This window comes from Talpa occidentalis, unplaced genomic scaffold, assembly GCF_014898055.3.
Source record: "Talpa occidentalis isolate TD23 unplaced genomic scaffold, MPIMG_talOcc4v2.1 talOcc4.11, whole genome shotgun sequence".
Lineage (NCBI taxonomy): Eukaryota > Metazoa > Chordata > Mammalia > Eulipotyphla > Talpidae > Talpa > Talpa occidentalis.
The window spans coordinates 71,463,226-71,477,004 of NW_023601104.1; the positions used below are offsets into that span (position 1 = coordinate 71,463,226).

Genomic DNA, 13,779 nt, shown 5'->3' on the forward strand with positions numbered 1-13,779 from the left:
TTTGAATGGACTTTTTTGTCTCTGAAAATGTCATTACCGGGCCTCCCTGGTGGTGCAGGAGGTTGAGCGCTGCACTCTGAAGCTGTCCGCAGCCTCTGAGCACGGGTTCGATCCCGGCCAGCTGGGGAGAAACTCACATGGTGCAGCAGACCTCTCCTGTCTCGCCAGCTACTCCCCTCAGCAGTATATTTCATCAGTCTGCCTGTTCTGTTCCCTGCTTTGTCTCTGATGAATCCTCTCACCCTCCCGCACATCTGGCCTGGACCCCGGTTCTTGGGTAAATAAATTAAATAAATTAAAAACATCATTACCAAGAACACAAAGATATGTGTTAGCAACTAAGACTACTTCTGAACCTTCCACCACCTTAGATGAGACGTTTACAGTTGTCTTTCCTGAGATCAATTTCCATTTCATGCCTTCAAAATTATAATGGGTCTTGTAGCCAAAGGAAGAAAGTCATAGCAATTTATGGTTTTTGTGTCTCACATATGACCACCAAATATTTTTCCTGCTCAGTTTACAAATTGTTAAATAGCTCCATTGTTACATAAACCATTTGGTAGTCTTAAAACTGTGTGTCAGTAGAACATGAGAGAGTGAGTGGTGGACAAGGAGGAATACAGGTTTGTAGGGCATTGACCATCAGATAACCTCGTGATCTGAGCATGTCCATTCACAGCAGAGAGACCCGTGAGCACAGAGGAAATAAAAGGGGCCAAAATAGTGCCCCTGGGTATGAATCTAATTTAAGACCTGAATTTGCCTCTGAGCTGATATGTTTGTAATATTCATTGTCTTTGACAACAGCAACAGAAATTCATGTTCATCAGGCTGTAATTTAAAGACAGCATTTCAGGGTACATTGTCCCATGCAGATTCAATTCCTATAGCACTGTTTTTTTTTTTTTTTTTTTTTTCTTCCAGGTTTTTATTTTTTTTTATTTTTATTTTTTTTTAATAAATTTTATTGTTATATTCCCCATACAATTGCAGCCCCCCCATCCTATAGCACTGTTTTAAAGATCTTTATGTGATGTGAGCTGACTCCCAACTTTTAAGAATATTTTTTTATGCTTCAGGAAAAGTGACCCCATTGGAAACCTATGATTTATTTAGCCAAAACAATAGGTGAAGAATAGGGGAAAGGTGGGAAAATAAGGACTGCAATTTTATTGTCTGTTAAACTGAGTCTTGTATAAGAGATCAACAGGATTCTGGTTATGAAGGTAGAAAATCTCTTCCTTTGCTAATCAAGTGATTACTGTGTTAGAATGGAAATAAAAAAGCAGAGCCATCATCTTGGCCTTTACTCTGGAAGCATGACAAGGACTTGGAGGAAGACAGAGTGTCCTCATCATCTGGAACAATCATTCAGGTAATCTGGTGTAACACACCTGCTTGGGGGTGGGAGATGTAAGAGACAGAAAATCCAAGAAAAGACTTCACTGTTTGAAAGAATGCTTCAGGAGGAAACCTGCTTGGGTTGGAATGTTTTAAAGCTTTTCACCTTTACTTCTGCATAAATACAGCCAAGTACTTGCTGCTTATTTGCATTTCTGTTATGCACTCAGCACATCATATGAGTATTCCCAGAGGAAAGCTGCATATACGAGAGTCCAAAATTTGATAAAACAGATAACTGAAAGGGCACAAAAGCTCAGCAGCACCTTTCAAAGCATTTAGCGAGTCTTTCTTTGAGAATAGTGGGGGGAGGGGTCTCCCCATAATTCCTCTATTAAACAAAGTAGTGTGTAATGTAAATAAGTCCTCTTGATCGTTATGGCTTTCTAAAACTAGTCTCTCAAAGTGGAGGGCAAATACCCTCACTTTAGAAAATCATTATAAGCTGATAGGAACATGATGCTTTTCCTTGTCCCTGAACCATCTCTGCACCATCATATCCATATACCTCCCTGCACATGCCTCTGGTCAGGGCTAACCCTCCCCAGATTCCATGCCTGGAACTTTCCTTACTCATTGGTACCAGCTCTGCTTGTAGCTGCATCTCCACCCTCTGACTCTTACAGGTACTTCTCTCTCCACCTCAGAAGTAGCTGGTGTCCCCTCCCATGGAGGCCCCTCCCACTTCCCCCTGCTCTCCAAAGGAACCACATGTCCAGCAGCCCAAACTCTCCCTCTTTTCATCTCCCTGGTTGGCCTTCTCTCCATATCTGCCTGTAAATTTCCTCCTTATCCACGAAAGTCAGTCTCGGCATCCACCTTCATACAGATGCAATAAAAAGAAGAAAGGGGGAACATTTTTTTCCTTCTGATGAGAAATTTTAGGATCGCTCTCTTAACAACTTTCCTGTATATCATACAGCAGTCTTAACTAATCACCATGCTATACACTGCATGCCTAGTATTTATTTCTCTTATAACTGGAAGTTTGTGCCTTTTGACCACCTTCATGGAACCCCCAATACCCTCCCACCCTCAGCTAACCACCAGTAAGATCTCTTTTTTTCTGTAAGTTCAGGCTTTTGTGTATGTCTTTAGATTTCACATCTGAGACTATACAATATTTGTCATTCTCTGACTTATTTAGCATAATACCGTCAAGGTCTATCCATGTTGTCACAAATGGTGGGATATCCTCATTTTCTATGGATGAATAATATCCCATAATATGTGTGTGTGTACACACAGCTTCTTTATTCATTCAGTAACTTAGGTTGTTTCCATGTTTTAGTTAATGTAAATAATGCTGCGAAGGGATGCATGCATGCAGCTGAGGGGTACCCAGGGGCCCAAAACTTAAGGGGTACACACTCTGAATGGGGGCCATCTGTGAGTACAGAGGCAAAGGAAGCACACTGTGGATGAGAAAGATATTTAATAGAATTGGTGAGCAGAGAGAGGAGAGGAGAAGAAAGAATTTCAAATAATCACATTCCCAATACTTATTCCAAAACTTATCCATCCCCTTATGGGTAAATGCCCAACCAAACAGGCTTAGCCTAAAGCTGGGTGAGGCCCAAAAACTTGCCATAAATCTAAAGTATCTTCCGGTAGGGAACCACAGAAAAGGAGTTAGACAGGTCCCAGAAACTGGGACAGAAAGAGAGATCAAAATTCAAAATGGGGCCTCCCTGGTGGCACAAGGGGTTAAGACATAACCAATGAAGCTATCCACAGCCACTGCAGCAGAAATTTGATCCCCAGCCAGGGAGCTACCCACATGGCACACAGACCTTTCCTGACTCACCCACTGCTCCCATTAGCAGTGTATTTCAGTCAGTCTGCCTGTTCTGTTCCCCACTCTGTCTCTGGTGAATCCTCTCACCCCCCACATCTCTGGCCTGTACCCCAGTTCTTGTATGCATAACTAAATAAATCTTTAAAAAATCATAATTCAAAATGTACATGTAATCCACCATGAAAGTCAAGAAAATGACTGCCATTTTTCTCTGCCAAAATGCTGAAGTCTCAGGAGCAGCTTTTCCATGTGTTTCTCCCAAAGTGTTTCCCTTACCCTCATTTGTTGCACCTCAATTTACATATCTACTTTGCTTCTTCCCAGCTGCCCCCATTTAGGAAGTCCAGTGCATGACTCACTGGGACTTGTAACTCAAGGAAGCTGTGTGTAAGGAGGGGCAAGGGAAACAGCTCCCATTCTCTGAGCTGTGGTATTCCTCCCCTTTACACGAAGATGTATCTCTAACACTATGAACGTGGGGAATGCAATAGCTTTATGATTTAGCATTTTTCTTTCTTTTTTTTTAAATTTATTTTATTTATTTTTGTGTAGAAGAACTGGGGTATAGACCAGAGGCTCGGAAGGTGAGAGGATTCACCAGAAACAGTGTGGTGATAAGAACAGGTGGATCTACTGAAATACACTACTGAGGGGAGCAGCAGATGAGACAGGAGAGGTCTGCTGGAATTACTACATCATGTGGGAGTTTTAATTTTTTGAGTATCCTCCACACTATTTTCTGTAGTGGCTGTACTGATTTAGCAGTTACAGTTTTCAGTAAAAGGAGCAGAAAAGGAACTAACAGTTTATTAGGCACCACTAAATATGTGTCATCTCGTTTAATAATCACAAATGAGTGAGGTAGGTCTTGTTACTACTTTAAAGACAAAATGACTGAGGCTCAGGGAGTATCTATTACAAATCCATGCTTTTCCTGCCATGCTATGTTATTTGCGTGTGTGTCCTTTTCACATTGTTTAACCTTGGTTAACTTTATAAGGAGGCATGCTGGATCAAAGTATATATCCATGTAAAATAAGATAGTCATCATGCAGCTCATGTTTGATTCCTACTAGGAGTACATACTCAAGTGCCTATTTCCCAATCCCATGCTGGTACTGGACATTTTCAATCATAGCCAAATTTAGCCAGTAGTTTAAATTGCATTTATATTCCAAGAAGAGTGAATGCCTCTTTAGATGTTTATTGCCTTTTGTATTCTTTCATGAATTGCTTATTTGTGCCATTTGACTGCTTTTCTACACGGGGGTTAATGTTTTCCTTATTGATATAAAAGTAATTAATATAGTAAAGATATGATATACGTATTTATTAAGGGTATATTTTGTAAGTAGTTATCCCAGTCTGTTATTTCTCTTTTAACTTAGATTATGGTTTCTGGCACACATTATTTTTTATGTTGTTCATACTAATATGCCTCTCATTTATTGCCATAGCTTGAAAATTCTTCTCAACTCCTAGATTAGAAAAAGATTCACTTATACTTCAAGAATTTTTATAGGGACCTCCCCGGTAGCTCAGTGGTTGAGCGCTGGGTTGCGAAGCTTCCCTCAGCCTCTGCAGCCCAGTTCAATCTCAGGCTGCTCCCCGGCCACCGGAGGAGGGTCCCACATGGCGCGCAGACCTCTCCTGCCGCCCGCTGCTCCCCTCAGCAGTGTACTTCAGTCTGCCTGCTCTGCTCCCCGCTCTGGCTCTGGTGAATTCTCTCACCCTCCCGCGCTTCTGACTGTACCCAGTGCTTGTATAAATAAATAAAAATAAAATCTTAAAAAAAAAAGAATTTTTATAGTATAAATTTTACATATAAAAATTAGGTACAATGAGAATTCATTACTAAGAGTGAGTCAAGGATTTATTTATATCTTTCATGAAATGCCACTCTTCTCAAATTTAATTAATCTTTTCCCCATTACATGAAATATATCATTTAATTTTAATGCTCATAATAATCCACTTAAATATGTAATTTTTTATATTCCTTCTGTGTTTCTCATGAACTAGAGAGTTTTGGAGAATTTAAGTTTTTCAAATAAATCCAGACTTGAGGAAGTTCACTTTTCCCCCTAATGAATTTAGTTTTTCATCAGTGCACCTGATTTCTTTGACATTTTTATAAGCAAAGGGTGCTGTAAAAAGAGCTCATTCCAGAGGACTGACTTGTAGGGCAGGACCTTTTCTGGATCTCTTATTCTTTTCTTTACAGGACTCAGTTGAGAAAATAAGCACATGTGACAGTTCCATGGCACAGCTTCTTGTACCAGACTCACTAAACCCTGAGCCAGGCCCAGAGTCCTCCCTGAGTCCCAGCCCAGCAGAGCAGGTAAGTCCCTGTCCCGAGCCAACTGCTCACACACCTGGACAGGTTTTTGCAATTCTTTGTATTCCAATCTAAGAGTTTTCTGTGAACTTTAACTTCTTCATATGTGCTGCCAAGCTGGAAAACTGAAAGCTGTGCCTTCAGAGACTTACCTAGAAAGCAAGCATGGCACAGAGCAATTAAAGATGCTTCACTCACTCACCATTTCTCAGGGTGAATTTGTCTTTCCATCAGCAATTAATTCTTCTTCAATAGGTGTAAGTTATGGGGGCAATGAAAGTAGAGGACAGTTAATACTGATTAACTGCCATTACATCACATTTGTATTTGCTGTTTAATCCTCAGATTAAATAAGATAGGTTAATGCCAGAGGTTTACAAATGAGGAAATAAAAATTCAGGGAATAAAGTTACAGCTTGTAAATAGAATAAGGAATCAAACCGGCATATTTCAATCTGCCTTCCTAATTTGAACATATAGTATAAAAGGTGTGAAAAATAAGGTGGGTTTGGCCTCACAAAATAAGCCAGGACCAGAGCATCCAAGTGGCATGTCTGGGGTATGTGGTTCAAGTGTAGTTAGATATTGCATTTTAAGGCATTTTATAATGTGTGGGAGATGTGCAGGCTTGTAGAATTGACTGTAAAATATGAAGGAGTACATTTAAAACATTGGTTTTCAGACAAACAGTATAGCTCCAGCCAGAAAATTAGCTTGCCTTTTAACTGCATCTTGTCACTTAGATCAGTGCTGTGTCGCACTGTGAAAATCAGTCAGCATGACATTCACTGAACTAACGTGGATAGCAGAGGGGTGGTGAGCTAACATCCATGTGGACTTGCAGACTCCCGGGCATGATCAAATCAGGAACCAAAGCCCAGTTCTACTTCTAGCTGTGTGGCCATGGGCAGTTTGAATCACCTCTCTAAGCCTTAGTGTACTCATCTGACACTTGGAAGGACAGTGGGCTTGTGGCATGAAGTATTGATGTGGTCTTGTGGTCACACACAGCATGGCGGCTCCTATACAGCCCAGTAAAGGATGAGGTGTTACTAATTTACAGTTACGCTGTGAAGATGATGTAATTCTCTAACAAGAAATACGTGTGTGATACTTTTTAGTCCCTCCCCCCACCCCCGAAAGTGCACAGCCATAAAACGTTCGTTTAAATAATTCTCCTTTAGAATTTGGGGAGATCAATTAGAGCAGATATCAAGTAGGAGTGCTATTGTGGGGAAAACTGTGGACTCAGAATTAAAAGATCACCAGGCTCTGTGGTCTTAGACAATAACTTATGTGTCAGTCTGAGCTTAGAAGCACAGTCTGAAATGGGAGGTTGTGAGCTGATTGAATGGTGTATGTGCTTGGGTTGCTTTAGCTAGAAAAAGAGGTGGGTGAACTGATTACTGGAAGATTCCCAGCCACCTTCAGCTATTGATGTTCCGTGGTTGTTAACATGCTTTTTTTTTTCCCCCTTTCATTCACCTTTGAATTCTTTTAGGTTCAAATGACTAGCAAATAAAGCCCAGAGCAGTTACCTAGCTTCCTTGTTTCCTTATTAATTCAGTGAGTTAGTAAGAAAGCAATGAAACTCGATATTGTTATTTTAAAAAATGTGTGTGGCATATGATAGGGGCACAAATAAGGCTTTAGAATAAATAAGGCAGATGGTAAATATGTTATTATAGATAAATTAATTAGTTAATATTAATAGATTATTGTTTCAGGTGACCAAAAAAAGCAGCTCTCATAATGTTTTCCACTAAGATAGAGCAATAGCTGGAAACTAGAAAACAAACTTGAGGCTGGTATCTGGCAGTAAAATCACACAACTGTTGCCTTTTTAAAAATCAGTATCAGAAAAGAAAATCAAGATGGGAATGCAACTGTGTATGGGAAGACTTCCTTAAAAATGTGATTCTTGATGAAAATTATAAAAATGGACTGATGAATTCAGTGGGGAAATAGAAACAAATTTTGGGAGAAAAGAACAAATATGTGAAGCTAGTAGATGGCCCAGGGGGGCAAGTATGACCCAGTGATAGTTCTCCCAAGCCAGCTTTCATAATGCTCGTCAGCGTGTGAATATGGAGGGTGTTTTTAGACGCCGAGTGCTTTTGTTACCACTTGCCAGATTTGCTCACTTCTTTTGTACTGAAAGTTCTGCGTTTAAACAAAATACTACAAACATTGAGAAATGTGCATTTGAGTTGAGGTGGGGTATACACCCGTGAACAACTCCCGTTAGCAGTGCGTCCCTTGGCCTAAATTGTGACTTATTAGATGCTAATGTAGTTAGCACAGTATGATATGGAAAGCATTGCATTTCATCATAATCAGTAAAATTTTTATTGACAGTAATAATTTGGTAGCACAAAACACAAATCCTTATTCCTGTAGAATTTCTGTAGAAGGTTCAGTAAACTCATTAATCAGGAAAAAGGTAGGTTATACAGCCGGGGATATCTATCTCCATATCAGATCATCTTTTACCTCCAAATTGAATATTTGTTATGTAATTACTAGAATACTTTCATTTATTTAGGTGCTCTTTTTCTATTGGATCAACAAGCAACCCAGCTAATTCAATATGAAAGGAACCTACACACCCCCCCACCATATTTTCTTTAGACTACACCATGTACATCCTAACTCAATAATGTTTGAATATGTGGAAAGTGAAAAGTAGTTTTAGAGATTCTCTCTGAAGGATAGGAGAAATGTTTTCAGATTACCCCACTGAAGCTTGAGGTAAGCTATTTTTAATAGTGAGAGGTTTAGGGGCCTCCCCAGTGGCACAGCGGTTAAGCACTGGGCTGCAAGTGAGGGTCTCACATGGTGCGCAGACCTCTCCTGCCGCCCACTGCTCCCCTCAGCGGTGTATTTCATCAGTCTGCCGGTTCTGCTGCCCGCTCTGGCTCTGGTGAATTCTCTCACCCTCCCGCGCTTCTGACTGTACCCAGTGCTTGTATAAATAATAAATAAATCTTTAAAAAAAAATAATGAAAGGTTTAGAAGAGTAATAACATATATGTTAGAAAAACAAATTTAGAAACAAATTTTGGGAGAAAATTTTGTATTAGTTGATGAGAAGTATAACTACTTGAGAAGATGTTAAGTGTCTGGCATATTCCTTGTATCCTACCCAGCCAGTATGTAAAGATGGGATTTTTTTCTGTTTGAATGGAGTGCACACAATGTAAGCATTGCTTAATTATGTGTCATGCAACTTTAAACACTGGCCAACTTGCTGCAATGTCCCAGACACACACCCACACGCACACCCTCCCCCAGGTACTCACCTGTCTCCAGGGGCCTGGTTGTTTAATGAACTGCAAGCCCATTTGTGTTCTCCGCTCCGGGAATACTCTACCTGTGTACATGCAGGTCTGCTGCTTGGAAACCTGGGGCATCAGGTCACATGATTGTTGCTGTGAGTGAGGAGGTGCATTTTTCTTTCTTCTCCTGCCTTTAGTTTTTTTTTTTTTTTTTTTTTTTTCTCCCTTTCAACTGGGGAAATGCACATACAAGGGTCTTTGCAAGCCCAAATCTGAAAACTTTGGACGCCTGACTCTTCATTGCTGGATTATCTTTGGATTTACCTTAGGGTGCCACACCCCCTGCTAAGGCTGCAGTTCTGGGCTTTTCTGATGAACAAGGAACTTTTGAGGCCACGGTGGAGAGTCCTAGGCCCGAGCCTGCGGAAGTGCTCCATGTCTGCAAGACCCAGGTGGCCGAGCTGGAGCTGTGGCTGCACCAAGCCTACGTGGCGTTCGAGCCGGAAACATTAAACGCAGACATGCAACAGGAGGTGGAACAGCAGCTGGCCGGGTGCCAGGTAAGGCTGATGGGTCAGAGTTCATGGCTTGCCTCTTCACCAATCACCTGCCAGGACTTGATGTATTTCTCTTAAAGCGACAGTGTGTTTCCTCCTGTTACTCCAAGATAAAGACCTTTATCTTGGTCTCAACTTTGCCTCCTCCAAGTTTTTCTTTGAAATGATTTATATAAGCTGAGTACTTGGGGCAACAGTAATGAGTCAGAGCTCGAAATCTAGCTCTGTTACATTAACTGTGAACTGGAGGGATGTTTATTTCTTCCTGCATTTTCCTCTTTTGTAGGTTATCTCATAGGATTTTATCAGGATTAAATGAGATCAAGTATATAAATGCTTTTATAAAATGTATGACAGTAAGTTGAAACTGAATGTTGTAAAGGGAGTAGAGACAGCATAAAAGTACTTGCTGCCATTAACTGGGACCCTTCCTGCTCTTGCTCAGGAGGGCAGGGATATAAACTTCCTCGCTGTTAGTCAGTTTGAGTAACCTTTGCTGCTAAGCCCAGAGGCTGGGATCTCTAGGCCCCTCCAGGGAGGAGCCAGCATGATGACATGGAAGGTGCATAACTGTCACAACAGCTCTGGCCGCCTCCCCTGTGTCCTTAGGAACCAGCCTTGGCCTGACGTGTTGGCTTATTGGCTCCCCAGAGGTGAGGACATGCTCTTGGAATATCTCCTATCACCACCAAGCTTCAGGAAATACCTCTCACTATATAGCCTGTCGCAGTATTGGAGGGAGCCCTCCCTGGGCCTGAGGCAGGCCCTCCTCTTTCCCATTCAGACCCAGGGTTTTACAAATCCAGCACCTGCCTAGTGGGAGACCCAAGCTGGTAGGCTGATCTCCTTCCCCCACCACATCTCAGCAGGTCTGACTCCAAAAGTCAGTTCTGGGGGTGCGAGTTCACTCACATACTGGCACTAACACGTGACCTGGCTGATGAGACATCAGGAATCTATCAGGGTCTATGACAACACAAAGCAGCTATACCAGCCTGACCCTGCAGCCTTCCAGATGTTCAGTACCAGGCACTTATCGCCTTTCAGGACCAAGTTGCCAACAGATTGTCCTGCTGATTGTGAAACCCTCATGCCAATTCCTTGATCATCACCAGAACCCTGCTTTCTTGCTGGCTGTACTGAATTTGAGCATTTGAGGCCGCTCCAGAAAAAGACACAGCCACAAGGTGGCAATAGGAGGCACCAGGCAATAGGGGGCAGCATTTTGGGTGGATGGTGAGGGCCAGTCACTTTGCCTCTGCTCTCGGCAGGAGGCCTTAGAGATACTGTGATAGGAGGGGGAATGGAGCCACCACCCGGAAAGGGGAGAGGGCAGGGAGCAGGAAATCCAAGAGGGGATGCCAGCGATCTCTGCAGGGCAGCTGAGGCCCCATCAGGGTTTGTCCCAGGATTTGCCTTACCCTGACTAACAGATACAGAGTCTAGTTTTGAGTTTGGTACCAGTGGATTGGAACTAATGGTCCTGAACTGCTGCAAAGGACCCATATACAGAGGTCATGTTTGACTTGGGGATGTAACACCATGGCATATACAACTTAATGTGAAACATATAAAAAGACTTACGATGGTCGGTAAAAACCCTAAGTTCCCCGGGGTAAATGGCCAAAGGACAGAGCAAACAAATCAGTCAAGAAAAAAATTATATTCCGTCATTTAGTATTTGAGAAAAAAGTTATTCAGCCTTGATTATTACAGGCATGCCAAGCAGAATGTTTGCTCTGTTCCTACATTACACTGGCAGAAATTATATCATTTTGGAAAACTGGAGAAAAAGATCTACTCATGTTTGGCAGTTCTGATTTGCTCACTGTCTAAGAAATCAACTGCCCGCATATAAAATATCCATCTTCTTTGTCCAAATAATATCATTATTTTAAGTATACCCTCTGAAAATAGGCAGAAAAGGAGAAAAATGTTGGTTATAAAAGTGAAGACCTGAAAACAACTTATAAACTGGGAAATTAATGAATCAAACAATACCATCTTGTAACTGTAAGAATGGGAATCACAAAGTATATGTAGACACATGAGGAAATATAAATATATATGTAATAGCTAAGTGGGAAAATGAGCACAAAGGTATCATATACCTTGTTTACAGCCACTCTAAATTTTGTGAGTTCATATTGCTGAAACTTTGAAAAATCTCTAGAGGATAGTAGTAGTTTGCCTGGATGGAGATTTTTGGGTTTTTTAATAATGATTTTCTTACATTGTCGTTCATTTTTGAAGATTTATTTATTTATTTATACAAGCACTGGGTACAGTCAGAAGCGTGGGAGGGTGAGAGAATTCGCCAGAGCCGGGAGCAGAACAGGCAGACTGACGAAGTACACTGCTGAGGGGAGCAGCGGGCATGGCAGGAGAGGACTGTGCGCCATGTGGGACCCTCGCCTGGCGGCCGGGGATCGAACCAGTGCTGCAGAGGCTGTGGGCAGCTTCTCAGCCCAGCACTCAACCACTGCACCACTGGGGAAGCCCTGTTGTTCATTTTTGGACAGTGTTTGATTTCTCCCCTCAGGTATAGTCCCCGTGGTTGTCCCACCACCTCAGCTCCTGTGATCCACCACCTATGTCCCTGTGCTCTTCCCTCCCCTGTTCTAACCCCTTCCTTTCCCTCCCCTGCTGTGTGCCCCCCGCCCCCCACCTATGGTCAGTTATATACCTCATATAAGTGAAACCATCCTATATTTATCTTTTTCCTTCTAACTTGGATGGAGGAGTTTTAGAGATATTATTTGAAAGTCTATTTTAAGTCTATTTTAAACTTAGTTCCCTGAGTTTCTCAATGAACTGAAGGTGTTCTTCCCGGGGCTGAGCACAAATGCAGATGTGCTGGAATATGATCGCTCCAGTCACACTTGTGAGTCTAGCCAGTTGGCATGACTGTTTGGACCTCTGAGCCCCCTGGAGAGGGCAAACTCAATCTGCAGAAGAAGAATACAATGACCTGACTTACTGGCAGACTTACTTCATCCAGCTGATTTATTTTTAGATCCCTGTGTAAGTTGGCCAGTTGTACCAATGACTGTTTAGGTTCCAAATGATTTCTTCTCTAGGGTTCTTCTGATATTTTGGAAGCTTATTTGGCTTGAGAAAGAGAATGAATAAAGCGGGGGCGGGGGGTGGAAGAATTTTCCATTAGTGCTGTGGAGTTCTTTTTTTCTTTATTGCTACTCAACACTTGGATTGCAACAGAAAAGGGTTAGGAAAGTAGGGAAAATTATTATAGTGCACACAGACTATCTATCAGGCACTGCCCAGTTAATGAATTTAACTCTTTAACCGCTTACAGGATCTTGGGAGTTTATACAGATGATTGAAGCACATTCAGACAGAGTCAGGTGCTGGAGTTTATTCAGCTACTAAGTGGTGTGGCTGAGATCCGAGCCCACATAGTTTAGTTCCTGCACTGGTGTGACCTTTCCAACCTGTGTTTCTGAAATTTGTTATATTGACTTAGAGAGAGTGAATCTAATTTATTATGGGAACTAACACTCATTCAGGATGAAAGTGATGAATAATTAAATAATTTTGTTTCCCTAGGCCATGCTGACAGAGATTGAGCATAAAGTTGCATTCCTGTTAGAGAACGGCAAAGATCAGGGCCTGGGAGACAGTGGAGCCACGCAGCAAGAGGCCGAAGCACTTTCCTTGAAACTGAAAACTGTGAAGTGCAATTTGGAAAAAGTCCAGATGATGCTTCAAGAGAAATACAGTGAAGACCAGGTAAGATCTGACCATGTATAGACATGTACATACATTTAATGTTTGGTAGACCCACAGGAATTAACTGAGTGGAAATGATGAAACAACTGCAGAGGAATTCTAAAAAGGAATTAGGTTACTTACAACTGTAAGAATGTTTGCACTGGCTTTTATTATTGGTTTCATTACTGTGCATTTTCCTTTCTAGGTTGTTGGTGATGGTGTTGACTTGGTTCAGATTGCCTTGAATGGGTTGATAATTATTGCTGGTAAAAATGAGATCTGGTATTAACTTTCATAAAAGGAGGAATGTATTTTAAAGGAATTTTGTGGCTTCAATTGATTGAAAAACTAAATTGCTGTTGAAAAGATTAAAATTTGACATCAGAAATACAAAAGCTATATCTAGGATACTTTTGTTATTCATTTGCAAATAGTTAGATATAATGATCAAAGTATCCTATCCTTAAAGTGTTCTTGTGACTTCAAAAACAATCTTTGTTTTTAAGTGCAAATGTGCATTTTATAAGTAAGAGCTCATTTTATAAAATTTGCATCCTTATTATGAAATGGTGGTTCCTACTTAGAAAATTCACAAAATAAGATTGACTGTAGATAAGTCATGCGGTTCCCCTTTCATCCTAAAATGTTATTTCCTTTTAAAAAAATTCTACT

General features: G+C 41.3%; 1 protein-coding gene across 11 annotated transcripts in view; it reads left to right on the forward strand.

Annotated features, from left to right (window-relative positions):
* SYNE2 (spectrin repeat containing nuclear envelope protein 2) overlaps positions 1-13,779 on the forward strand; it is a 308,736-nt gene that overhangs the window by 204,494 nt on the left and 90,463 nt on the right. For all 11 annotated transcript variants that reach the window (XM_054690979.1, XM_054690990.1, XM_054690998.1 and 8 more), the window contains exons 64-67: positions 1,274-1,378; positions 5,427-5,543; positions 9,148-9,378; positions 12,943-13,125. In XM_054690979.1, the coding sequence (XP_054546954.1) occupies positions 1,274-1,378; positions 5,427-5,543; positions 9,148-9,378; positions 12,943-13,125 (636 nt within the window). The remainder of the gene's footprint in view (positions 1-1,273; positions 1,379-5,426; positions 5,544-9,147; positions 9,379-12,942; positions 13,126-13,779) is intronic.